Genomic DNA, 27,545 nt, shown 5'->3' on the forward strand with positions numbered 1-27,545 from the left:
CAGAGTCAGCACATTCAGGGAATTGCAACATAATCTTAACAGCCATTACCGTACGTGAACTGTTCCTAGATCCGTTGTGATGGATAACGTTTACGTGATTGTTTACTGTAATATCTGTCTACTAAGTAAAAAGGGAAATAAAATATATCAACTATTCTTGTAAAGTTTTTTTTTAGCAGTGGACAGTTATTTTTCTTTTACTTACTACTGGCGCAAACACATCGTTCACAGCTATTGTATTGATACGCATGCGCGAAACTTGAGCAAATCTAACCTTTACATGTTTTTGATGACATGGATAGTTATTTTATAAAAACATTTGACATCGCTTAATTTGGCTTCGACACGTTATCCTTTCTCACGAAACTAGAGGTGTCTGACTGTGTGACACTCACGGCCCAACATGATTAAGCAAAGCCGGAAGTAACCACCAGTGAATGCTCTCGCTCTTTCTTGAGCTGGTGGACTTTCCGTCGCGAGCTCAGCAGAATCGCCTGCCTGCTCTCACGCGGGGGAGCCAGCCCAGTCTTGTCAGCGCGCGGCGGTGTGGTTGAAGATGGCGCTAGCCGAATGGAAATCCTAATGACAGTTTCCAAATTTGCCTCTTTTTGTACCATGGTGAGTGCACGATAGTCTCATACTGCCATTAATCGGGCTATAGGGCGGTACGGAAGCCACAGCTGCACTGTTATTGGCTTTTAAACCGCGGAATGATCAATAAAATCATGTAATTCTGGTGTCTGTGCTAGCCAAGCAGTTTTCCAGATAGCAGAGCAGCCACTGCCCTCTCCGCTCCGGTCCCTCCTTGCTAACGGCAGCAGACGGACACTTTTAGGTGTTGACTTCTTTTCAACTCTTAGCTTGACGACTTATTGGGGTGATATTGATCGCAGCTCTTCTTCTCTGAGCGCAGTGACAGTGCACCTGCTACAGCTGGGGTTTCTTAGCTAACTAGCTAACGTGAAGGTAACACAAGCTAAACCAGCAACAACTGGAACACAGCTGGATTACTTGACAGAAAGACGACTAATCCGCAGTTTGTGGAGGGGAAACCGTGCAAAAAAGGGCTTTGTTTGGGTGTTGGCCTTTTACAAACTACCAGATCTTATTAGCTCACGCAATGACGACATGGTTTAACATTAGCTGCGCAGGACCCGTTCTCGGTGCATGTCCACTCTACACAGTGTTGTCTACTTATGGCATTGTATTTTCTATCCTGACACACGTCATTTTCGTCACGTCAAAATCTTTTATGGGATGAGTCCAGGCACTAGACAACTTCACTGCCAGCTAAAAGGGATGCATGCTTTTAACTCTAATGGCATTAAAAGGGCAGAGTGGAGGTGGTATGGGAAACATGCCCAGCCTTGTAGATTTTAAGTACCCATTAATTTTGTTTTTAATCCCAGCAACAAATTACCTTGTAAATGCTGTTACTAACCTGGGAGTTACGTACGGATGTAGTTGTGGCAGCGGTGTGTTTGTGTCACTGTTAAGTTCAAAATAATAGCTGAACTTGCAGTATCTCTTGTTTTTACCGAAGCAAAAGATTTATTTGACTGTTTGCATTTACAGGGCGCCAATGCCTCTGCACTGGAGAAAGAGATTGGATCTGAGCAGTTTCCGGTTAATGAGCACTACTTTGGCCTGGTCAATGTGAGTGAATGAAACACTTTGCAGATTCAGTGTTGTGTGCACCTCTCTGCCTGACTTGTACACTGATTACACTGTATGCTGTCTGATTTTAGTTTGGGAACACCTGCTACTGCAACTCGGTGCTGCAGGCTCTGTACTTCTGCCGGCCGTTTCGGGAGAAGATCTTGGCGTACCGCAGTCAGCCTCGGCGGAAGGAGAACCTGCTCACCTGCCTGGCCGACCTGTTCCACAGTATTGCCAACCAGAAGAGGAAAGTGGGTGTTATACCACCCAAGAAGTTCATCACACGGCTACGCAAGGAGAATGGTGAGAGGAAACCGATAAATTTAAGGAGGTTGGTCCTCCTGCAGAGCTTGAAGATAACAGAAAAGCATAAAGTGAACATGTAGAATAGCTGAATCGGAGCTCTGAAGTCTGTCTCTCTATACTTTCTTCCTCAGAGCTGTTTGACAACTACATGCAGCAGGATGCCCACGAGTTCCTGAACTACCTGCTCAACACCATCGCGGATCTGCTTCAGGAGGAGAGGAAGCAGGACAAGACCAATGGCCGCCTTGCCAACGGCACGTTGGACTCGCAGAACAACAACAGCAACGCCACGCCCGCTCCCACCTGGGTCCATGAGATCTTCCAAGGCACTCTGACCAATGAGACACGCTGCCTCACCTGTGAAACGGTAAGATGACTCGCTGCTGTTACGGGGGATGGAAGTCTGGGATGTTTACACCAAACATCTTCTACTGAGTGTCTTGTTTAAACAAGTTTTCATTGAAGTGGAGCCATCCTGTTGCTGATTTCAGGGTAGGACTGAACGATTAATTGCATTTGCGATATTATCGCGATGTAATAAAACGAGATTTTCTAATCGCAAAGGTTGCGATTACACTCGCATGACATCCAAGAGGAAAGCAGTCTGCAGACGAAACTGATGCTTCATCTGCACGGTATGCTGTACCTTGCCTTATTGTTGTACAATGGCCGTAAGCTTGACAGAAGCTGACACTACATAAACTTTAGTGTCACACAAGGAATGAACAGAAAGACATGTTTAGTAAGGTAAACGTATTGTAGCGATCGGCACCTGCGTCACACACACAGCCATCAGTCAGCTCAGGAAATATCTATGAAACGGCGTTTCAAACTAAACTCGCAAGTCCGAAAGAGGCCCAGTCTGTCCTGATTTACAGTCTGATTACAGCCAATGCGCTGCTTACCAGAATTGCAGGCTGCAGGGCAGGGTGAGGTGTTGTCGGAGAATTACTAAGCTTGTCTATTAAACACGAGAGGCAACACTTTTATTTTCGTTGGCCAACTTTTGAATTGAACCTAAAACTGAGTATTTTTTGTTAGCTTACTGGGATACAGAAAGATGGACTAGGGAGATTTGAACTGAGATAAGGACTTAATTGGTGGTTGAACTGTGGGTTTTGCATTAAGCGCTTACTATATAAAACACTGTGGTGAACTTAGTTTTTCTTGTGCTCTGTAGGCCGACCTGATGATATATCATATTATTTAACGCCATGACTTGACTCAAATTATCTTTCTCATATTATTATGATTTGATATATCTTCTCCACCATTGCTCATAATAATAATTCTACCTAATTCATCATAACACAGGCCTGACTCACAAGAAAGAACAGTGTATGTTCAATCTATCTAATATTATGTTGTTCATACTATACACTGATTTACTGCTTGTCCATTTTGAACAATACAGAAGGTAATGAGGTTAAAAATGAATCGCATATTAAATCGCAATGTCAATATCGGTAAAAAAAAATCACAATTAGATTATTTTCCAAAATCGTTCAGCCCTATTTCAGGGATTGGTAAACTTACATGGAAAAAGTTTCCAGTCATATGGTTGAAGAGCAGCTTACCTACTCTGTGTGTAAACATGTAAACAATAGAATGGCATACAGTAGGATGGCGAAAAGACATTTTAATCATATTCCTGATCAGGCTGAGTTGCTTTAGCTTATTTTGTTTTTCCCCCCGTTCTTTTCAGATAAGCAGCAAAGATGAGGACTTTCTGGACCTCTCTGTGGATGTAGAACAGAATACCTCCATCACACACTGCCTCAGGTAAATTAACCGCATGTGGATGCAGAGCGGCATCGGGGCCTTAAGGAAGCAGGACAAAGAGTTGTTGATTGACAGAAAATGAATCATAAACTATTTTGATAATTAACAAAAGTGATTTCAACACGTTACCTTGGGCTCTAGAAAACTGAGATGGACACTATTTTCTGGTGTTTTAAACACCAAACGACTGATGAATTTAATCAGGAAAATATTCTGCAGAATAATCTAAAATGAAAATGCAACTCTAGGTAGGAATTTCGTTCCAAAATGCTGCAGCCTCCCATTTTAAATAATACAAATGTGGACAAACTTTACTAGCATTACAGAAATAGTCACTGTTGAATGGCATTAAGGCAGTTAACTATTTCAAGTATGTAACTTACATTTTCAGAGGTTGCAATAAGCTGTATAGCTGTAAAGTTTTTATTTATTGTGCTTTGAAGAAGTGCTCTTTCCAGGCTTAGGCTGCTGGAATTTCAAGCATCCGTCTGAACTAAAAGAACCAAAATATTTTCTCGTGTGGCTATTTAAGTATTGAAAAAGACTCTCCACGCTGTGTCCTTCAGCAAACTGCATGGGGGGAGTTGCAGTGTTTTGAAATCACATCATTCTTTTGTAGATGTGGACTTCAGATTATACATTGACCAGTTTTCTTTGTGGCCCCTCTCAGAGGTTTCAGCAACACAGAGACACTGTGCAGTGAGTACAAATACTACTGTGAAGAATGTAGAAGCAAGCAGGAGGCACACAAGAGGTCAGTATACGGTTGTATTCCTAATTTGTGAGACGTTAATGCATTTGTGCGTGTGTTTGGGCATTTGGCAATAGTGTCTGACACTCTAATATTTGTGACGTAGGATGCGGGTTAAGAAGCTGCCAATGATCTTGGCTTTGCACCTGAAGCGCTTTAAGTACATGGAGCAGCTGCAGCGCTACACCAAGCTGTCGTATCGCGTTGTCTTCCCCCTGGAGCTCCGCCTCTTCAACACCTCTGGGGACGCCACCAATCCCGAGAGGCTCTACGACCTGGTCGCCGTGGTGGTGCATTGTGGGAGGTGCGTAGGCGCATACACACAGCTAGAAAACAGCGCCTTTTAAAAAAAAAAAAAAAAAAAAAAAAACTGTCTCCACAGCAACCAGAAACAGGCAGACCAATCATTGTTCTAATAATAAAATGCATTTGAACCTTTTGGCACTAGCATATGGTACATTTGAATCTAAATTACATATAACAGGAGGAAACACAGACCCTCATCCGTCATTGTCGAGCTGTGCCGTACTTTTTCTCAGTGCCGGTTTTGACCCAGTGTGAGTGGGAGTTTGTCTGTGTTTATACAAGGTGTTTCCCTGCTTTCCACTCGGCGCATGTTGGAACAGACTTTATGACTCTGAATAGAAGTAATCTATTAAAGAAGTGTGTCAAAGAATTGTATCAAAAGGTCAAAACTATCCGGAGTTGAGCAAGTGTAAATCCAGCCGTCCAGCAGATGTAAATTGTCTGTCTTTTCTTCTCACTTTTGAGCTTCACTCCCAATTCAGTTCCCTTTTTTTGCCTGCGTTATTTTCGGAGCGCTGAGCTGGATCATGAAATTGGTGTCATGATAGTGCTTATGTGATACAGTTTATTGAATACTGCTTCAACTGAGTGAAAAGAACAAATAGTGTGTCCCTGTTTTGACCAACACATCCACGTAACGTATACTCGGACCACAATGCTACATAGATCAAGATACGAGTTCATCATATATACTTTTTATTATTTTTAAACCACTGCAATAGTTGGTGCTTGGTGCTGTTCTTAAGTAGCTTCCCGGTAAGGGCGTCCTGGTTGCTAAATGGTGATGATGTAATTGCAGCATCCAGCTGGGGACTTTTGTTGCATTTTGTTCCCATTTTCTGTTTCAGTCTCTCCTTGTTTCCTGTTTGCGTCTACTGTATCCTGTACAGTAACATTTTAAAACGTAACAGCCATCGACTTAATAGAGCTGATGTTTTTGTTTATGCGGACATGTTTTTAAACCAGTGAAAGACTTTGGGGAAGAACTGCAGATGCAGTGTATATTATCATGCTGTAGCTGTCACACCACAGCAGTTATTGGTTAATTCCTTCATGTACGGGAAAGAAAAAATCCTGTTAGAAATCCAGCTAAGTAAACAGGGCCAGTATTTCCATGAAACATGCTTGCTGTTTTGTCTCATGCTTACACATTACTAATGGTTTTTTCTCACTAAGTGCATATTAATAGTGCCGGAAACGACTGATTAATCAATATTTTGGTTTTAATTCCAGTTCCAATGCTACCTTTAAGGTCCAGAACTAGACTAGTCTGACTCTAGTTCTGGACTGATTTGATCACAGTATATCTATTTTCAACATGTTTGGTTCACAGCTGCACAGATGTTTGTTTCCTTAAAGGCCACGTACACCCACACAGGTGTTTCCACTTCTTCTGGCTGATCAGGTGTTATGCGGATCTGTGCAGGAATTATGTGAAGCCAACAAATTAATGACAACTCAAACAGGTGGACCAAAACTAATAGGAGGGTCAGAGAGATGTCAAACACATTGTTTACCCAACCACACAAACCACAAACTTAAATTCATCCTCAGTACTGCTCCATTAAATATAGTTTATTTCTGTCTACCATTTTTATGATTGCTTTTGTATTACTTTATATTGCCTGCTACCTAGCAGAAGAGAGTTACAAACCTAATTTCACTTTACAACCTTCCTTCTATTTCTTCTCAGTGGTCCAAACAGGGGTCACTACATTGCCATTGTGAAAAGTCACGACTTCTGGTTGCTGTTTGATGACGACATTGTAGAGGTGAGTTCATTTGTATATATGTTTGGTTTACAGCTCACGGTATCCTTTTTATCTTTTTATCTAACCCTACCGAATGTCATCTTTCTGTTCTTGTAGAAAATCGATGCACAGGCCATAGAAGAATTCTACGGTCTCACTTCTGAAATCTCCAAGAACTCTGAGTCAGGCTACATCCTCTTTTACCAGTCCAGAGACTGAAGGTGGAGCCAAGTGTTTCACTGAAAACCAGGAGAAAAAGCTGCATCCCCTCTCTGTGAGGAGCAGCGAACCATGAACGCACCACAGCAGCCCGCAGCATGGTGTCATACCTGCCAGCACAGCTGTAATTCATACTTGCGCTTTTTCGCACTCAGCGCTGCAGCTCAGCCGTGGAAGTTCCCCCTGACGTAACAACCTGTCCTTCCTGCCCCGCCTCATCCCTGTCATCCTCTTCACTCTGGCTGGATGCTGCTGCTGCCGGGACAATGAGACGATGATGAATGAAAACTGTGTCAAGATTGTTTTTAAAAAGATGCTGAATGAGGGTTGTACAGATGTTGGGTTTAAGTGGCGTATTAATTTTTGCCTTGGGTGCGGGGTTGATGGGGTATTTAATAATTCATAAGATGTAATATTGGCCTGGTGTCTTCACCCCCTCACACTGTTATTCTGCACTGGGATTTTCTGAGAGTGGATCATGCTTCTGATCGTGGGTGTAAGGGAGGATGGGTGTTGGTTGAGTGTCCCACTTATGGGGCACACTAGGTTGTATATTTCTACAGTGTACAGGATGGTATTTGTATAAATATAACAATAAGATAATATTATCATTGGAAAATGTTAGACCTTGAGAAGATGTATTAACACTATGGTGCACTTTTGATACCGTTTTGTAGGTGTTGGCAAGTTTAATGTAAGGGTTTGCTTAAAAAGGCCTGTTGTGAAGCAATTATTTTCTGTTTTAAAGAAAAAGAAATAAAGCCAGTAAGATTGAGCCAGGGTGTGCGGTCTTGTCTGTGTCCCACAGGTGCGCACTGATGACTCATATTGAGCTCAACATCGCCCCTTAGCGGTGGTACCTGGTAGTCCTGCTCTCCCGCTGCAACAGGAGCTATTTTTAATTCATTCAGACCCAAAAGGCATGTGCTTTTGGGGAAGGTGGGGACGGCCACACAACACTTGGTCAGCGAAATGCGGCCGCACATATTCACACCAACAAGCCACCCATCAGTTCCTCATCAGCCGAGGGGTCTTGGAGGCCTGCTGCAAGGATGGAGAGATGAGGCAGAGAAGATGGAGGACAGGGGAGAAGGAGGGAGGGGAGGGGAGAAGGTTGGTGACACACATCAGAGTTGCTGTTAATAGCACAGACAGGATCAGAATAGTAGGGCGCCGCAGAGGGAAAGCGAGTCTCTGCATCCAGCATCTTCAAATCTGAAACTCTAGTCGGGCAACACAAAATCACTGAAACTAACAAACATCTCGGCAGTTTGAGCGCGTTGTGCATTTTATACAGGTGACCCGAAATACGCTCTATTATTTGAGGGACGAATGTTGCAACACAGTCATACCTGTGGAAAGAAAGCGTGTTTGACTGTAACAATGAGCGACTACCGGCAAATATAGATACCTGCACACTGCGCACACACACACACACACCCCTATCTTTGTCCTTGAGACAGCATGGACCAGACATTTAGCTTTAACAGAGTTCAACTGGTATCTGTGGGCCAGGCCCATTTGGGACTCCTCCTTCATCATCGACCCCCACCTCCTCCCCTACACACACACCTCCTCCTCTTCTTCCTCGCTTCCGCCGCTGCTCCGCTCGCTGCTCCCTGCACAGCCGCAGTCCACGGCAATGCGCCGTTAACGGCAGAGCCGCTGCGCGCTCTTTTCTTCTTCTTCTTATTCCATCATCCCCGCTTTCAGGCAGAGAGAACCAGCATCCCCCACCCAGACCCCCTGTCCCTCCCCGGGCTGCGTGTCTGTCCGCCGGCGCTGCACCATCCTTATCAATAACATGGAGACGCAAGGCTGTCGTTCTTCCATCTAGACGGAAAGTCTCACCTCACAGAGTCAAGGTAGGCTGGGTGGCGGCGGAGTGGGATTAACGAGCATCCTTTACATGCATGGATACATGCATCCTGGACCCCCCCCCCCCCCCTTCAGCATCCTTCTGCTGACGTGGAGCAACCACTGTGCAAGGTGCAGAAAGGGTAAAGCAGCACCATATGGCCACCAGTGTGAGATGCTTATAGAGACAGGCTATATTTCCATGACGGGTGCGGTATCTTCTGCTGTGGAGAACGGCATTTGGAGAGTGTCTGACAGAACCGTGAATTCCTGCAATTACAATGCAAAGCTTTTGGTTCCTCTTTAATTTCCTTTGTCCATACATTAATAAATAGAGCTCCTCAGGTAACTTATAGGCCTCTGTTGTAATAGCCTAACACTCACTGGGTTTAACACCCAGAGGAAAATACATGTCCTGCTAACTGTCTTCTGCTAAAATGTACATTTTCATTGCTGTACAGGGTTTTCATTATTTACAAAGCGAGACCACCAGAGTGATATAGAGTACAGTTTCTTTGGCGTAGCTCCAAGTTTTGTTCAACAGCAACATAAAGGTTAGTGTGTGCTCCTGCATAATGTGCATTCATAGGCCTACATACAGTACCGCAGGAGTATATATTATGCTGTGGAATGAGTATACAGGTGTTTTAAAACAACAACACAAATCTAGTGGCCTGCACAGAGGTGGTACTTGTCTTTAGTGCATGAAACTGTAAAGCTAAAAAGGTGTTGCAGATTTATTTATGGTTCTCAGGGGATGGTTCCCTGTGGGGTAAGGACTTCTTGCCCATGAAAAGTGTGCATGCCACCAGTGTTTTGTGCTGAATATTCGACTCAGGTATCCCAACAGTGTGTTTGTGTCAATTTCAGACGGGGGGCACAATGAGTGAAGAGCCACCGGTCACTCCCACCTGGCTGACCCCTGACCCCACAGCATGGGCCAGCGGAGGTGGGGGACTGATGGACAACAGCACTAGCCTGGGGACATTCCCAGTGGACTCCCTCCCGCCCAGCCAGCTGCCCCTGCTGGTCAACCCCTGGGACATTGTACTGTGCTCTTCGGGGACTCTGATAGCCTGTGAGAACGCCCTGGTGGTGCTGGTGATCTGGCAGAACCCAGCGCTCCGTGCCCCCATGTTCCTGCTGATTGGCAGCCTGGCGCTGGCCGACCTGCTGGCCGGCCTGGGCCTGGTGCTTCACTTCACCTGTGCCTACCTGCTGCGTTCTGACTCGGCCCAGCTGCTGACTGTGGGCCTGGTGGTGGCCTCCTTCTCCGCCTCCGTCTTCAGCTTGCTGGCCATCACGATTGACCGCTACCTGTCGCTGTACTATGCCCTCACCTACAACTCAGAGCGGACAGCGGCCTTCACCTACACCATGCTGGTGCTGCTGTGGGGCCTCTCCCTGTGTCTGGGCCTGCTGCCGGTCACAGGGGTCAACTGCCTGGCAGAGGAGGCTACATGCAGTGTTGTGCGGCCACTCACAAAGAACAACATTGCTGTGCTGTCCGTCTCCTTCCTGCTGCTCTTCGGCCTCATGCTGCAACTCTACGTCCAGATCTGCAAGATTGTGATGCGCCACGCTCACCAGATCGCCCTCCAGCACCACTTCCTGGCTGCCACACCCCACTACGTCACAACACGGAAGGGCGTGTCCACGCTGGCCATCATCCTGGGTACCTTTGCTGCCTGCTGGATGCCGTTCACCGTCTACTCTCTCATCGCCGACTACACCTACCCTCCGCTCTACACCTACGCCACGCTGGTGCCTGCCACCTACAACTCCGTCATCAACCCGGTCATCTACGCCTTCAGGAACCAGGAGATCCAGAAGGCTCTGTGGCTGGTGTGCTGCGGCTGTGTGCCTGCAAGCGTGGCCCATCGTGCACGGACCCCTAGTGACGTCTGACCAAGCAGACCCAGGTGGGAAGAGAGAGGCGCCCTGGGTCAGCTCTCAAAGAGAGCAGCAGCAGTGGAGTTCAGGGGAGGTGGCAGAGCGCTGTGGCTTCAGTTCTGGTTGGAGATGTTACTGGCAGCCCACCTGGATGGATGGCGTTTTTTTCTTAGTTACAGTTACCATAGGACAAGATATCTCGCTGTCTTCCCCTCTAAAGATGGCCACTGCGGGGGCTGCATCCTGCCCACACCCGTTCAATCCGTGCCACGCCCTTCCTCTGTTCTGCGGAGAGCGCTGAGTGCATCACGTGTTACAGACAGCAGCTGTACATAGAATGTGCATAGAGTTAACGGCACTGGATTTTTGGTTGACACGTGCTTGTTTTTTCTTCAAATAGGGTAGGATTATGAGTTCCGCGCTCGTGTGCGTGCGTGCGTGCGTAAAGGCGCACGGCAGATTAACAAAGCAATGTGTGCGGTGAACACGCAGGCATTTCCACATAATAAAGCCCGTCTGGAGCAGCATCCCGGCGCCCGGCGCTCTGCTGCTGCACTCTGAACGTGCGTCGAAAACTAAACAGCCACGGAGAGCTAAAAATAGACCCGGCGCTCTCTGATCCGCGCCCTGCGTCCTCCACAGACGCCGAGGAAGAAATCAAGCCGCTTCTTCTTCTCCTCGCCGCTCCAGTATTCTTTTGTCTTCATTTTCTCTCGTGGTTGTGCGTGAATGGTTTTTTTTGTGTGTGTGTTAAGCTCGCGTCTGAAGGGTTAAGATAAAGCCCCGGGAGACCCCACCATCATCCCCTCCACCATGTTTGATTATTAACTGAGGCACAAAACCGCCTATCAGATTATGTAACCACCTTATAGTCCTCTTTCACTTACTGAACGGAGATTGCTTATGACTTTTTGAATTGAGATCGCTATATAACCTTTAATTGTAATTTATTCGAAAAAACCCACCTATTTGATATTATCCCCGAAGGAATATTTTAGATTATAAATGAACATGCCTATGATAAAATCACTACAAACATGTAGATAAAAGGCCAAATGACTAAATGAATATGTTTGATCAATATGTGGAAATCCGCAAAATCTGATTTTATTTCCATTTATCAGATTTTTGGGGGGGGGCTCTAAAAGGGCCTCACGCCAACCACATAAAATCTGATCTGCATGCTAGACTCCAGTGTAATTTGCATGCAACCAGCACAGATCTACATTTTTCCTCCCGGAGTTCAGTGTGGGAAGTCACACAGATCACCACAGGGGACGTGTCATGGTACCCTGACGTCATCATTTTGTTTATGTGTCTCGCGGGTATTACATTGAATGAGCCACAATCATCACAGGATGATCACAAGAGTTGCACCCTCTCTGAAAAATGTGGAATCTTTTTTAGATAGTTTGCTGTGTAGTGCAGCTACGTTTGAAGCTCAGAGGCGTTGTCACAGACTTGAATTCAACTTAAAAGTGCAAATCACTTCACCCAGCGGCTGCTCTGAGTTAGTTTATCCAATAATCTTTGGTCTCAAAAAATGAGTTTGCAAACCCAACAAACATGCAGACTAATTCCCCGTTCCTTCATGTCATGCCAGCAATAACTAGCCTGTGAATGGTAGTTATTATTATTTTTAGATGTGAAGCAATACTCAGACAGCAATAACATCCCACCGCGACTTCTTCCTGCAGAGTGGAGCACCATAAAGGCCGCTAGGGTGTGGAAGCGTCTTGTAGTGATAAGGCTCAGTGAGTTACAAGTGATGCTTCAGTGGTGCATAGTGAAATAGGTGGTAGGAGATTCACTCCTGGCATGGGGATCAAATGACTCATATGTCAGGGCGACATCACTGCCTCATTCCTCCAAAATGTTTTTGTTTTGTTCTTTTGACCCAAAAATCGGACTTTGATCATTTGATTCCGCCAGGATGAGATTGTGAACTTGCCTCTACCTTTTGTGAGCATATGAACCGTCCTGAGTGTCCTAACCTCAAGTTTCAGTGTGTGGTTCAGGACTGTGTTTCCGGGCATAGATATGAGCTGCATGGCCTCTGGCTGTGCGTGCGTGCGTGCGTGAGTGTGTGTGTTTGTGATCCAGCAGCTCAGCAGACCATAATTTGTCTCCTTGTATTGGGGGGTGGGGGGAGCAGGGGGGTGAAACAGGTTTCCAGTTGACCCCCTGACCTTTGAGGATAATGCTGCCAGTCTTCCTGTCAATTCTGAGAGAAGTGGCCTCGTTGCGTGTTTGTAGAGCTTTTTTTTTTTTTTTTTGAAGAGATATAGGACTAGGGAAGCTCCAGCACTTCAAGCCAAAGTGAAAGGGACTCTGAATGAACTGGGGTCCTGGTCCTGCTGTGTGTTTCTGTCTCCTCTATATGACTAATACTATCTACTTTAAATCAATGTAGGCTGGTCGAGGCAGGTGTCCTGTTAAGTGACCTCTGAATGATTCTATGAGCTAAAAATGGGCACTTCCAAATACAAAGATAATGCTTCACCTCTCCTTCCTTGCCACCTCCCCTCTCGGTGAGCCTGAGTGAGGCATTTGGGGAGCTCCTCATCTCTCTGGCCTCAGATCAGGTGCACAGTGTTAATTTAAAAAAAAAGGAGGAGGGGGTGACCAAGGAAAGGCGAAAATTTTCTAGGCATTGGAATGTGGCCTGTGTATGTGAACTTGTGCACAGTGTCAAACTGAATCCTGTCGTTATTCGAGGAGCACCAACAGGTCAGACTGGCACATCAGAAAAAACATCAAAAACTCTTATTCCTTTACCTTTGGAGAAAAGTCTATTTTGTTATATTCATTGAGAAGTTCTATTTTTTTCCACTTTAGTCTGGCCTGAAATCTTTCAGATTTTGATGTGTGATATAACGGCGCTGTAAAGGCCTTTTCTGAATGTAGTAATAATGAAATTGTTTAACCGATACCCCCTCCTCTTGACTCATTTGTTTCTGTAAATATGGCATGCTGAAGAGGAGGGACTTTATTTCACCATGCATGGTGCTACCAAAGCCAGTCAAACCAGAGGGTGAGTTGGGTCGCACCATTTTCTGAACGACATTTCTCCACCTCGGCTGTTGATGTAGAATTTCCTCTGTTGGCTTTCTCTTTCCTCAGTTCGATATGCACCAGTTTGTAGAAAGGCTGGTTAAAGGACGATTGAGAGGATTTGGCTACACAGATGAGAGATGTTTGGGGGGGGGGATTGGTACACAACTTTCTCTGATAGGTGAATGTTTTCCTCTTGTACAGCCAACAGTATTGTTGAGGATTCCAACGATTGAACAGGTGTGAACAAGGGCTTTGTATCCAAGAATAGTAAAAGACTGTGATGTTGGATGTAATACTTCTCTGTATACACACACCTGTTAATCTATTGAATGGTTTCACAGTGTAATAGTGAGCAAGTTGTGTACTTGGGGTTATTGAGAAAATGCGTAGCCAATGGCGGGTTGTTAGTTCAGCGGGAGAATGGTTACTAATCTAGAGCTAAACATCAAAACACTCAAGGGCCCGAGAGTGAGTGTGTGTGTGTTTTGGGGGCGGGGGTGGTTGGAGATGGGAGGACGCCACATTTAACAGCATCTTGTGTAGACGTATGCGTAGTTTTCAATGTGAAATGCACTTTATTTTATTGGGGATGAAAATGGCACAACAATTTAAGTATCTGCAAAATGAAACATATAAACGATAATCAACATGCACTAACTTAACTGAGATATTGTAAAGACATTTGTGTGAACGTGGTGTCTATTTTTCCAAGGTGTTAGTTGTACTTTTTATTGCTTTGGTTAGTTCACTCACTTGAGAGATCTTGTTAATTTTGTATTAAAAACAAACATGTGCTGTGCATAAAACTGCTTCTTTGACTATTTTGTTCATCCTCGGCCCCGGCTCTGTGCCCCCCCTTTTTCTCTCTCATCTGTTTCCCTGGCAACTCCCATCTTAACTGTACTGTTACCATGGAAACTGAAGTCTTAAACCAGGTATGTGTCGTCTCTATGACGACAGTGAAATAGTAAAGAGACGTGGCAGCGCTGCCATGATCCTTCATTCATTGTTTTATTTTTCTCTGGGTCAAAGGTTACAGAGCTCACGCTAGCATATACACGACCCCCCCTCCCCTCCCCCACCCCTCCCATACAGCAGTGATGGCTCAATCAATTATATTTATGATCAATAAAACTTTTTACACATCGCCCTCTCATCCATCTTTCCCACAGCATTTCAAACACTCTCCCCCTTCACTCCCTCAGTGGCTTAAACCCATTATCATCGACCGCAGCTCATTACGTCTTCTCTTCCAGTTATTCCCGTGTTAAAAACTCATGGTCTATGGCATATGCAAGTGTTTCAGTAAAAACATTAAAAAAAGACAAGTACATTGGTTAGCTCAAGAGGAAAGTTTCTAACTCTTCTAACGCTCTCAAGCTTCGGCTATACATGAGATAAGCACCTTCGCAGGGCGTCTATAGTGTTATAACAGATAAAGAAACTGCCACTGGGGTGTATTCACAATGCTTTCAAATATATATTTTAACCTGAATGTTAATGTTTTTAAGAGAGTGGTCAGCATTACAGTATATTTCTAGTGTCTTTACAGTGTTTACGCATCTTGAATACACCCCCAGATTTCCATTCAGCTTATATCATCCGACGGCATGTGGTTGTGTGTGTGTGTGTTTTCAGCAACACAGTGTGTGACAACCCGTGGGTGTGGGACAGTGGGCATTCTTTCAAGTGAGTGTGTGTATCTTCAGTGGTTTTCCATTTTTTTGTTTTGTTGTATGTATGTTAATCCGACCAATCGTTCTCCTCCAACTCGGAGTCGTCCTCAGAGTCGGAGTACTCCACAGCGATGCGACGTGACAGGATGGTGGCCACGTCGTTTCCAACTGGCTCCCTCTTAGCCTGCTGCTCCTGCTGCTCTTGCACCTTCTTCAACTGGATGCCTGCAGGAAAATATGGGATGTAAAGCTGTGCTTTTAACTAATATAGTGTCAGAGATGCATCTCAAAAGTAGTTTAACTTTAGTGTTATTTCCTTCATTACAGATTAATTTCTTGAAATTTTACATAAAACATTTTGCATTTCTGTTTAGGGTAAGTGTAAATTTGTTGTAAATGTATAATTTTACAGTGAATTAGATATAACTAATTAATAGTGATAATCAGAGATGTCTTTATGCATTTAACTTTGCGTTGCAAAGCTGCTTCCTAGGTCTACGTTGTCCCAGTGTAGTTATGAATACATGAAGTTTTGCAATGGGAGATTAAAACTGACATTTCAGTTTTTCACTTTAGTATTAACTTCAAATTTTGTGGCTTACTTGATAGGTTTAAACAGGACTTGTTAAAACCTGTCTGATGCTTTTATGTTTGAGAATAGACTACAGTGATAATGCTATGTCCTTATGGTTTTGTATTACCATGTTTCTCCTCATATGAAGATTTTGGTCTTTGGTGGAACAAAGAAACAGGCAAAATATAAAAGTCAATCTTTAAATGTTGACTTGAGCTTCTTAATAATGGTGCTCAAGATGTAAGTAGGCCATTTCATATGGATAATTCCCAATAAAATGTGACAAATATTTGTTTATGGCTATTTGTTTAATTTTAGTGCATTTACAATTAAATTGCTTTAACAAAAATAATTTTATATATAAATAGTTTTTTCAGACTGAATTTTTAAAAAACGTTTTAATTTCAATACTGTGCCTATAAAAAGTATTCACCCCCTTAGAAGTTTTAAATTAATTTAGATCACTTTGTAGAGATCTGTTTCAGGCTCTTTTTTCTGTTGCTCTGTGTCAAAAAAGCCACGTTCAGTCCATTTTGATTCAAAGTTATAAAACAAAACATAAACATGTCCACGGTGGTGAACACTTTTGTTGGTCCTACTGCATTTCTATTATAGGTTGTTTTAAACACACGCACACACACTTCAGCTCTTACCCATACGTATAGCAGCCAACAGGTCACTGCGGGCATCGTTGACCACTGTGGTCTCAGCAGCTGCAGAGGAGGACATCTTGTGGGTGGTGGAGTGGGAGGACCCAGCTGGAATGGGAGGAGGTGGGGGACCAGGGGGAGGTGGAGCTGCATGGGCTCCAGATACAGGTGGTGGAGGCGGAGCGTAGCCACCAGCACCGGGCATCGGCCCAGGAGACATCGGACCTCCGGGAGGTAAGGCAAAGGCTGTTTGGGCGGATGGGATGAGAGGGGCTGGAGGGGGGAGGGGAGGGGGACCAGTGTTGGCATAGCCATCCATACTGCAAGAAAGAGAAAATGAATGAGTTACTAATTCTAGCAGTCTGTACTCAGGTTTGCTTTCACAAGTACAGTCACCAGTGTTTGAGAGTGAAGCATTAAGACCCACTAGGTGGCAGCATTAGCTCAAAGGATTCAAGTATGAGCCTGTTCTGGATTGTTCAATTGTACAAGATACCACTTAAAGCTGCAAAATAGTGTAGCAGGAAAATAATTTAATTTCAATATGTTGCCACTATAAAGTCAACTAGTGCCTCCTTTGCACAAGTAGCTTCTGTCTCCTGGATTAGTTTTTTGTTGTCCTGGGTTTGTTATTTGTGTCCTTATTTTTGCTTTTTCATTTCTAAACAGCGCACTTTTGTGCATAACAAAAAACACCTAAATCTGTCAAATTCTGGATTGTATTTTTTACCTGTAGTCCATTGGTGGAAGGGACATGGAGCCACCGTTCATAGCCTCAGTGGGTGGAGGAGGCAGTGGGACATGGTGGTGGTGGACACGGCCCAGTGTCCCGCCCTGATAGGCCATCATAGTCCTGCCTCTATTATCATGTTCACCGCCTCCACGAGCGGCATGCCCTGCAGCCATCTGGGCAGCCAGGACGCTGGGCGGTGGGCCAGAGTAGGTGTGGGCGTGTCCAGCGTGGTTCATGGAGTTGGGGTAGTGGTGCTGATCAGGACCGTGACCCCTGATGGAGACAGCGGGAAGAGGAAAGAGAAGAAGGTGAAATAGAAAAAAAGAATACAGCACACATACATACCCTGCATCTAATGTTTCCTAGAAGAATTTAAGTGACCTACCTGTTCTCAGGTGACATTGAGCCCTCAGAGGAAGCCCCTCTGTCTCGGTGTATGGTGTGTCGATGGTCCGGCCTCAGCTCTTTGTCCAGAGCCATCATGTTCCACTCTTGCCGACGGTTCCTCGCCTTTCTGACCTTCTTCACCTCCCTCTGTAACGTCCCATCCACACAACGCCTCTGCTCCTAAGAGTGAGAGAGAGAGAGCTCAGGCTATTATGTTGTGTTAAAATAAAACTAAAGAATTAGCTCCACTAAGAAGTAACACATTTTGTGTGGCATGTACGATATTAAAACTGAAACTAACCTGAAAACAATATTTGGTTATTGACTATACTAATACTAAAAATCTAATTTGTAAAGTTTGCATTACATTGGACAGGACAGCAAAACTTTGAGGCTAACAGACAAGTTAAATCTCAACATTTGACCAAAATAAACTGTAATGGTGTATTAAACAATAGCATGATCTGTGAGATCCTCATGGACAGAACTGTACCTTCTGCTTCCTCTTCTCTTTCCTCTTATCCTCAGTGTCCTGCAGCATCTTTTCCTTCCATAGGTCAAAGAAGTAGGAGGGATCAGTATAGAACTTAAGTGCTTCCTTGTGGTCATCCCTACAGACAGAGTTATACAGATGTATTTGTTTAGGCAGAATGACATGGTAGAGAACAGGGAAGTATTTCTGGCTCAGCGTATCTCTGGGAAGACTAAGTTGGCTATAAAACATGTGAAGCTATGAATATTGCAAAAGTGGCTGATGGAAGAACAGGGGTGAAATTATGAGTGAGGGATTCTGAATTTTTATCACAGAGACAGCGTAACTGGAAACGACAGGATGAAAGGGTGAAACGGCAGAGAAACCAGGAGAGAGTGCGCTATGTTGTCAGGGTTAGGAGTTGGATTCCCACTGGGGCCTGCCACGCTAAATATGTAATGCACCCCAGAAAGCATAGGTGATAAAAACGAGCAGCAGCAGGAAATAGTACCAAATGTGATGTTTCACTGGGAATGTCAGTCAAAAACGAGCAGCCAAAATCAAATCAAGAACAGTGGATGACTTTAAGTGTTACTGTCAAAAAAGTAGAACACAAGGTATGGATATTTGAAATTGAATAGATTTGCCAACCTGTACGAGGAGAGGATGCTGAGGGGTGGAGGCTTGTCACTCAGATTGTACATCTCTACAACGGGATTGGGCACGCTGCTCTTGGACACCACCTGCTGGTCCTGGGTGGTGGAGCTCTTGAAGGCTTTCCTCATGTTGATGTCTTGCAGGGAAACTGGGAACATAAAAAAAAGAGGAAGAGAAATGATCGGTCTGCTGGAAAGAGGAGGAAGGAAGGAGAGAAAGACAAAAGGCTGAAAATATGAGACTGGCAACACTTGGACAATGAGCTCTAACATCTGACCCACCTTCTTCTACGGTGGAGTCCAGCTGTGTGACCTTGACAGCCAGCCGGTCAATGCGGTCCTGGAGAGAGTTGGCACGCAGGTAGAAGGTGTTGGCCTCATTAAACAGCTCGCCGAATATGTCCTCCGCATGTTTACCTAGAAGGGAAAAGTAGAAAGATGGAAGATGTAATCATTTTCCGGAGCCCAGTAAATCTCCACAGAGACTGAAGTACAATCAATACAATGGTAATGTGACACAATGTGAAACTAGAGTCTTGAGTCTTTGTGAAGGAAATGGCATCACATACGGCTCCATATACCACATTCCTCATTAATAAATGAATCTGCACTGACTGCATATTGTTCGTTGCTGCCCTGTTATTGTTAGTCTACTGACCAGGATTGCCAGTTCAAAGCCCTAAACCATCTGTAAAAACTTTAGCAGGGAAAGTAAATAACACTCTCTCCCTTACATCAACAGCTGCTGTTGAAGTGCCATTAAGCAATGCTCAAAATCCCATTACAGTACTGTTGGTGTTTAGTGATTAAAAAGTACAATACAGGTACATTTCACACTCCTGAACCTACCTCCATATTTATGAACCCATGGCTACCCTCCAGATATTTACATATATGGACTCAGAGACCAGAGAAGCAACAGGCTAGTCATCGTGAACTGAGCGTCAACGCAAATGTCATTGCTGCCTGCTGAGACTCAAAGACTAAAAGTTGTTGAACACAGGGAAGGGGAGTTGGAAAAAAGCAGGTGTTAGCATGGTGTGTTAGTTCAGAATGGATCACAGCATTTTTTTACATTTAATTGGATAACAATTACTTTGGACCAATTCACCAACTGGGTTCTTAACCCTGTGTTTTGGAGAAACAAGCCTGAAAAGTAACGATGACCCTGCTCTGAAATGGGTTTTAGTAACAGCCAAGGGAGGAAGTAATCCACATTAAAAGTTGTAAGTGTGACACGACTGTTAGAGCTATAAACTAGGTGTCTAAACCCAGGGCTAATGAGTGTACAAGGCTTTGCCCTACAAGACTGTTAAGCTGGGCAGAACGGAAATGGAAGGACTAGCATAAAAAATTCCTTTCTTGGATGTCAAAAGGGTAAAAAATATCCAGAATAGTTTCAGTACTGCTCTAATAACATTGTTTAATTATAGAGCAGTGTGTGTAAAAAGGTGGTATGGAAACTCGCACAAACACACGCTAAGGGCTATTTGTGTCCCTCCTGCTGACAGGATGGGCTGCAGGAAAAATATTTAGAGGAAGGAAGAACCACAGATCCGGCATGCTGAGCCCAGTCAACTCTGACCTCTCTAGGGAATTCTTATGGTCCACTCAGACACAAACATGTGCACACAGAGTGTATGCAGCCTGTAGATATACCCCTCCAGGCCTATAAGGGCATTTATATGTATATATAGCCCACACAGCTGCTGATGAAAGGCCCACTCCCAACTCAGAAACGTGACACAATAAGACAGACAGAGAATGGATATGAGTGGGCCAAAAACTAGAGCAGCAAACACAGTTAGGGCTACATGACTTTCAGCGTTCATCTATGTGCTGTTCAGACTACACAACTTGCCATCTTATCACAGAAGTCTTGAAGTCATTGTGGGTCACAGACACTACACAAACTGACAACGGCTCTGTCACCTGACACTGGTCTCCAAACCACGTTTTTTCAAGAAAACACACATGAAATGTGAAACGGACAATGACGCGAACCTACACACGAAACAGCTGTTGTTTGTTATTATAAAGATACCAATTATAAAAAGAAAGAATATGAATGAAAGAATGGACTAGCACACGCAGGTAAGCAGGGATCATCCGTGCTACAGAGAGAGCTGGAGCTGAGTAAAAAGTGTTTTGCAGAGAAAAAGAAGCTGCCTGCTCTCATTGGCTGGATGTGGATGTTGAGTCGGCCGACCCTTCCAGATATTTGGCATGCTAGATATCTGGCTGGCATCGGCGATGTGTCAGAAATGTGTCGGGGAGCCGTTTTGATGCGCCGTTGTGTAGTTCACCCCTAACAACTGGTGACCGCCGATCAATCGCTGATTTACCCCTGATCATAGCCTGACGGTCGCCGAGCTCTCCGACCGGGCTTAACATTGTGTAGTGTGAACTAGGCTTTAGTGTGAGAGAGGATAAGGATAAATGGGCGAAGGGTAACTGTGAAATGACAACACATAACACACTGTTGACTGGTTATGAAATTAGGACATGGGACTGGAAGATGGACTGGAAGATTCCCAGGGTGCTGCAATTACTTTGTCTAATGCATTTACAGTGAGCATAACAGTCCATATAAAACACACACCCATCCAGTCATACATACAAAAGCACACACACACACACACACACACACACACACACACACACACACACACACACACACACACATACACACACACACACACACACACACACACACATACAAAACACACACACACACACACACACACACACACACACATCCCACATACAAAAGCACACACACACACACACACACACACACACACACACACACACACACACAGTCTCTCTGCACACAGCTGTCCAGATAAGTTTATTTTTGCAGAGCTATCTGAAAGGATTACATTTCAACCCTCCACGTTTTTAGTGCAAGGCTGCTGTAAGTATGCTGCTAGCCCAGTGACCCCAGGCCCTGTGCCATGACAATCCCAAATCAATCATAGCTTCTGGGTTAATGATGAAACCATGTGATCTTGCCCTGCCACAAAGGCACAACTGTCACACTGAGGTTGGTGGGGTTAAAGCCTGAGGACGCTGTAGTTTCAATCTGTCATGCAAACCTCTATTTGTGTTCTTGAGGCTTTTAGGCAGCTGTTTTTCTTCCTGCAAAGACTACACTGTGCGCATGTGTTTGTCTGCATGAGTGTGTGTCTTACTCAGACTGCTGAGCTGACGGATGATGGCAGAGAGCGTGTTGTTCATCACACACTCCAGCTCGCTGCCAATGCCCTCGGGGAGCTCCCCCCGGCAGAGGTGACGGGGCTCGATGTTCCGCTTGACCAGCGGCATGGTGAGGGCCTCACACCGACACAAACTGCAGGGGAAACAAGGGGACACACACTGTGTTAGACACCGGTACCCTGGTTAGAGAGACTGTCTGTGATGGAGAAACCAGCAGACCAGATGCCAGCTAACTGCGTCCGGTCTGCTGTCCATGACAGCATGAAAGCAAGACAGGCAACCTCCACCGGCTGTGGACATACACACATCTGCCATAGAGCTGGGAAAAATATTTGTCAATATATAACAGAGAATGAGATTGTAGGCTAGATAAAATTGATTGTTTAGTCCAAAACTTGAAGGTATTAAATTTACTATCATTGAAGACTAAGAAAATCTGCAAATATCTACATTTCAGACGCTGGAATGAGAGACGTTTTGGCAATTTCGCTTAAAAATGACTTAAACCTATCAAAAAAGTCCCCAAATAATCTACTCATTGATTAATAATTTCAGCCATAGTTTAAATGTCATCTTTTCCTGGTCTCAAAGCCTAATACAGCTAAATTATATATATATTATAATTATATATCGTATAAAAGCACTAATAAACAAAATCAAAATGTAGTTTGAATCATTATTGATTCCAAGGTACTGAGCTGAAATGTAAAAATGCTTGATTTGCCAGTATCACCCAGCTCGACTTGACAAGTGATGATAGTGAACAAGAAGTTATAAGCCAATGCAATAACCCTGCCATAAATATTACTTCCATGTTTCAGGTCACGCCCTGTCTGTAAATTCATTTATAGAGACACCATTTTTGCAGGTGCAGTTTGCGTTGCTGTTATTGTTGTAGTAAGGGACATTATTAGAAGGAGTTTCCATTTTATGTGAAAACAAAGAAAGCAAGGGTGAGCGTTGGCCAGAGAACAGACAGTGATGACCAACAGTGTCCCAAAGCCAGAAGACTTGTGGCGACCAGCACAGAGATTAAAGCATTAGGGAGAGGAAGATACAGGGTGCCAGCTAATCCCAGGCTGGCTTGTGACGGGCCCAGCTGGAATCCTGACACAAACGGAGATTCGTGGATATGGTCAGACAAACACCAAAAATGCAGAAAACAATGAAGCACACCAAGATCTAATGGGAATTTACATAAATCAATGCACTACTGTTGAACATGAATAAAGATCTCCACATTTGAGACACATTTGAACTGTCTTGGCTTTAATCAGACACTCTAAACTCTCTGTAGTTCAAAGGACTACAGACAATCACTTGAGGCAGGAGAAATCCCAGGGTGCATCAGAGCAGCCATCTTATCGGAGCTTCTTCCTGCTTCCTGTTTTTGCGGCCTTGGCCTGGCTCCTGTTTCCTGGTCCTCCCTGTGTCACATCTCCCCTTCCTGTCCAAACGCTTGGCTCAAGACGCAAGTGGGAGAATAGACGTGGGGACAGATGGAAATGTGCACACAGCCTTTTCAACACAAAAAACTATTTTTAGATTTGCCAATCAAATGATTGATTACAGTTCCAGAGTTTTTACTGTGCAGCTACGCCAAAAATAAAATCCCATCAGAGAAGAACAGGTTGGAGAGACACGGGAGCTCTGGCAGTATCGCAGAAGGCTAATAATAGCTGACAGGTATTTGATGGACCTTGAGGATATTGATTTATTATAACAAGAAATTTAATTTCAGAATAAGAATCGGATTTATTGCCAAGTTGTTTTTCCACATACAAGGAATTTGTTTTGCTGACCAGGTGCACAACAACAATATAAATATATAGATATCTAAAATTTGATGGAAAATAAGTTTTAACAACAACACATATGCCTTCTAAGTGGCTTAAAATATTTATCTTTTATTCTTTGTGAAAAATGATCTCAAGAGACCAAATAAAAAGGTGAGGTCACATCATCAATACAATAAATCACCAACAAAGCAAGTGGCAGTGCAGTGCTATCAGTGTCTCAGCAGGGAACTACTGTAAATACAGATCGTGTCACTGCAGCTGTCCAAGACAGAAAAGAGACACGTCTGTTCACTGAGGCCCGTTCCCACCAGCCGAGTCCTCATTGGGCCCTGTTTTGTCAGCTAGCGACCCCCGTGCAAACCCAAACAGCCTCATGCCAATAAGAGAAAACAAAGGGTGAAATTACACCATGTGCTGCCACAAAGGACACTGAATACAGTCAGTAAGGACTGGTTTGGATCAGAAGAGCTCCCTGTATTTAGCAGTCAGCGTAAACATTTTAGAAACACTGTGCTTCTTGCAGCATGGGATGGAAAGGGGGTGATGCAAATGAGAAGATTGCATGTTTTTGCTTTTGCTGGCTGGCTGGCACGACAATCACATCAATGAGGCGAAATAATGAGCGGCAGGGGAGGTTGGGGGTGGGGTGGGGGGGCAGAAGGAGGGATGTGCGTCGTCTGCTTGTTGTGAGAGACGGGGGGTGAAAGTAGAGGCAAAGACGGGCGCATGAGAGAGACAGCAAGTGGGGCTAGAGTGTGTGACAGAAAAGAGAGAGTGAATGAGACCGTGTGGGAGAAAAGGTTGTGTGTAACATTAAGGGGTGGACGAAATGTGTGTGTGTGTGAGGGAGAAAGAGTGTATCGGGTGGGGGGAGGGGGTAGCAACAGGGACCTCGGGGAAGCCACTGAAAGGTTCCCGGGACAATAGAGCTCCGTTCACACGGCAACAGCACTAGCTCTCCCATGCATCCTCCCCCTCTCCTCCTCCTTCTCCTCCTCTTCGACCTTCTTTAGCCCCCACCCCCCCTGCCAGTACTCTTTCAATGAAAACATAGCAAGCAAGCGCTCCTCCCTCATCCTCCACTCTGGGGGAAAGACACGGGTGAGAAAGGGAGAGTAAAGCCTGGACATGAACCCATCTCACCCACAACACCAGAGAGGAATGGATTAGCTTATGCGATCAAACGGAGATTCTCGCTCTCGTGCTTAGTGTTTCTCACTCCTCCTTTTTTTGCCATGTGTTTGGATGCTTAATTTATTACAACCTAACATGCATACGAGGGCATTCAGCCATACAAACATGTACAAACCAACGCAAACACACCATGTTGCCTCTCAAATGTCCCCACTAGCAGCAATTTAACAGTCCCATCAGCGGAAAAAATGTCTTTGAGACATTAGGGCTGCATTCAGGGTGAAAGACATCTGTACACCAAAGCAAACACAGACAGAGGAGGCCTTTACTACAGATGTGAGAACTCCATTAAGAGCTGAAAGGGGAGTCATTACCAATTTATGAGCTGAGTACAGCTTCTTGTGTTGCAGGCTGTTTTGCTTGTTCTGATGTTATGAATAATTCAGGCTGGATTACGTCAGGTCACACTGCCCTGAATATGATGTTAAAAAAATCTGCTGTGTGACACTGCGCTTGTCCAGGAATGTCTCTTCGTCCCAATATTACCTAGGGGCACCCGTGGTGAAACATTCATGGTGCTGTGCCTGTGAGGAACTCTGGGTACAAGTCTCATAACTGGGTGCCGACTAGGAAAGGGAGCTCAGCCACAACTTTCGCCTTCTTTCTGTAGTTACACATACAGAATATCAGTCAGATAATTCAATAATATTGTTTATTGACTTTTAGTAAAGTCATAACCTGATGACATAATCTTATGTTGTAAAAAAAATGTAATTAGAAACACTTGTGACTGAAGTGTTTTCATTTAACACATAAGAAGAAGAGTTTGGCTCAACTTCAATTTAATTATGTAATATGTGATTTTGCGTACTTCTGCTATATTGTGATATATAGTGTTATATGAACATGTTCAGTGTCCCAACCTTAAGAATCCTAATGGTGACAGTATTGAATTTTCATTCATTTTTTGTATTAATTTTGCCATGTTATAGATTATATTACACCATAATCAATTAATCTATAATGTTGTCGATTAATTGATGGATAGTGAATTGGTAGTTGCAGCTCTAAATATTGCTATGAACATAAGGTAAGCTGGCATGATACTATCAGTATCTATAACGAAGTTGCCATCGATCATATTTGATTTGATTGATATGAACATTTACTTTGGATTTCATGTTGACCAGTTTTAAAGGCTATCACATGAATGTCATGCTAAAGTTATTACAATGAACTATTACTTAAAATTCCCTGTTAATCCTCACACACACACGCTCCCTTTCTCTCTTTCCCACAGGCTGATTCACGCACATCCACAGAAACGCACACACAGACACACACAGGCGTAAACTAATGGCAGCCGCGATCAATCACTGTTCCGCACCGTCGCTTCCCGTTACTGATGGATTGACCCACATCTGTTCATCTAACCTCGGTTCCCGTGCATTTCTGCCAGTTTTAATATTAAATTTAACCAGCCGTTTTCTCTCTAGGTGCCTTACACACCGATTAACACGCCGGTGTACAACCAACACCAATTATCTGGTCAAAGTTACCCAGTGGCGGTAGAAATGTAATTTTTTTAAGGCAGGTTTCGTCTACGGAGAGTCCGTTTATTATCCTCAACTGGGGGTCCGCTCCAACTGACCACTTGGTAACGTTAAGCTAGCTTATGTCCAGCGCTCGAGTTCTTAGTTTGGACAAATGAGACTACAGTTAACAGAAACAGCCACACAAATTCCCCCTTTAAAATAAAATATATTATTCATCGTTGTAAAAAGTATCATAAGGCCCTCACCAGCACTTGAAATATTAGAAGAAATCAGCCAGTCCGCATGTCCCGTTAGATACTTCTATTAGCTCTTCCATCCTGTGTCCCCCTGCCCGTCTGGCCACTCCGGGGAAAAAATCCTTTGAGGACGGGGTCGCGCCCACTGGTGACATCCACCAATCAAATCTCAAAACAGGGGCTTTAACACATGATGGGCGTCCACATCAACCAATGGCATCTCTGGAACGGATCGAGTGACAGGGAGACTCCCCAGCTCGGTAGCGCTTTTGCGAATGGAGGAGGCGGGCCTATGGTTGGGCGTTGCTGAAGAGCTTAACTGGGTGTTTTTTACGCAACTGGGTCCCATTCCTTGTCCAAATTATTAGGGTTTTAAATTCATCTCGGGGCCTGTGGGGATTTTGTAGACACGAAAACCTATTTAAACAACGAGTAATATCAGTAAATTGCTGCGAGATAGAGACACGCTTCAGGCAGTGATGCTGAGAATGAGCTGGGATAGTATTGTGTAACAGACTGAAATAGCTGGGCCAGCATCCTGCAGGAAGAGGTTCAGTGAGAGGACTTACTAAACTTAGATCTGTGTTCTACTCTCCCAGGTGTGTCTGCAGATAAAAACAGTCTGCGGGAGATGGTGGTGATGGCGCAATGGATGAGATACCTGCCTTTGATGTGAGAGACCTGGGTTCAATCCCCCACTGTGACCCATTCACCATTGTGTCCCTGAGTAAGACACTTAACCCTCGTGCTCCAGAGGCGTGCGACCTCTGACATGTATAGCAATTGTAAGGTGCTTTGGATAAAAGTGTCAGCTAAATGGAGAAGACAGTTATTATTGAAAATGCAGTTCTATTTCTGGACAAGGGGAAAGC

General features: G+C 44.4%; 3 protein-coding genes across 3 annotated transcripts; 2 read left to right on the plus strand and 1 right to left on the minus strand.

Annotated features, from left to right (window-relative positions):
- Window positions 1–276: 276 nt before the first annotated feature.
- Window positions 277–7,549, plus strand: usp12a (ubiquitin specific peptidase 12a). Its single transcript, XM_038728066.1, has 9 exons — window positions 277–618; window positions 1,576–1,656; window positions 1,749–1,962; window positions 2,097–2,332; window positions 3,671–3,747; window positions 4,418–4,501; window positions 4,605–4,802; window positions 6,498–6,576; window positions 6,673–7,549. The coding sequence occupies exons 1-9, from the start codon at window positions 571–573 to the stop codon at window positions 6,772–6,774; spliced, it is 1,119 nt and encodes a 372-aa protein (XP_038583994.1). The 5' UTR covers window positions 277–570; the 3' UTR covers window positions 6,775–7,549.
- A 740-nt stretch (window positions 7,550–8,289) lies between these two features.
- gpr12 (G protein-coupled receptor 12) lies at window positions 8,290–14,387 on the plus strand. The gene is made up of 2 exons (XM_038728100.1): window positions 8,290–8,639; window positions 9,502–14,387. Exon 2 carries the CDS (start codon window positions 9,514–9,516, stop codon window positions 10,537–10,539), a length of 1,026 nt encoding a protein of 341 aa, XP_038584028.1. The 5' UTR covers window positions 8,290–8,639; window positions 9,502–9,513; the 3' UTR covers window positions 10,540–14,387.
- A 184-nt stretch (window positions 14,388–14,571) lies between these two features.
- Window positions 14,572–26,826, minus strand: wasf3b (WASP family member 3b). Its single transcript, XM_038728090.1, has 9 exons — window positions 26,683–26,826; window positions 21,924–22,081; window positions 19,012–19,146; window positions 18,725–18,878; window positions 18,095–18,212; window positions 17,600–17,781; window positions 17,212–17,487; window positions 16,485–16,801; window positions 14,572–15,482 (listed from the first exon to the last, which is right to left on the minus strand). The coding sequence occupies exons 2-9, from the start codon at window positions 22,054–22,056 to the stop codon at window positions 15,325–15,327; spliced, it is 1,473 nt and encodes a 490-aa protein (XP_038584018.1). The 5' UTR covers window positions 22,057–22,081; window positions 26,683–26,826; the 3' UTR covers window positions 14,572–15,324.
- Between the last annotated feature and the right edge of the window lie 719 nt (window positions 26,827–27,545).

The sequence above is a fragment of the Micropterus salmoides genome, unplaced genomic scaffold (assembly GCF_014851395.1).
Source record: "Micropterus salmoides isolate LMB-PRFRI ecotype aquatic unplaced genomic scaffold, ASM1485139v1 Ms_hic_scaffold_1, whole genome shotgun sequence".
Classification (NCBI taxonomy): Eukaryota; Metazoa; Chordata; class Actinopteri; order Centrarchiformes; family Centrarchidae; genus Micropterus; species Micropterus salmoides.

Coding starts and splice junctions, on each gene's coding strand:
- gpr12 (XM_038728100.1), top strand. CDS start 9,514: ATGAGTGAAGAGCCACCGGTCACTCCCACCTGGCTGACCCCTGACCCC.
- usp12a (XM_038728066.1), top strand. CDS start 571: ATGGAAATCCTAATGACAGTTTCCAAATTTGCCTCTTTTTGTACCATG. Junction 1,657..1,748: donor ACTACTTTGGCCTGGTCAAT/GTGAGTGAATGA, acceptor GTCTGATTTTAG/TTTGGGAACACCTGCTACTG. Junction 6,577..6,672: donor TTGATGACGACATTGTAGAG/GTGAGTTCATTT, acceptor CTGTTCTTGTAG/AAAATCGATGCACAGGCCAT.
- wasf3b (XM_038728090.1), bottom strand. CDS start 22,056: ATGCCGCTGGTCAAGCGGAACATCGAGCCCCGTCACCTCTGCCGGGGG. Junction 19,147..21,923: donor CCGTCAGCTCAGCAGTCTGA/GTAAGACACACA, acceptor TTTCCCTTCTAG/GTAAACATGCGGAGGACATA. Junction 15,483..16,484: donor GTTGGCTGCTATACGTATGG/GTAAGAGCTGAA, acceptor ATTTTCCTGCAG/GCATCCAGTTGAAGAAGGTG.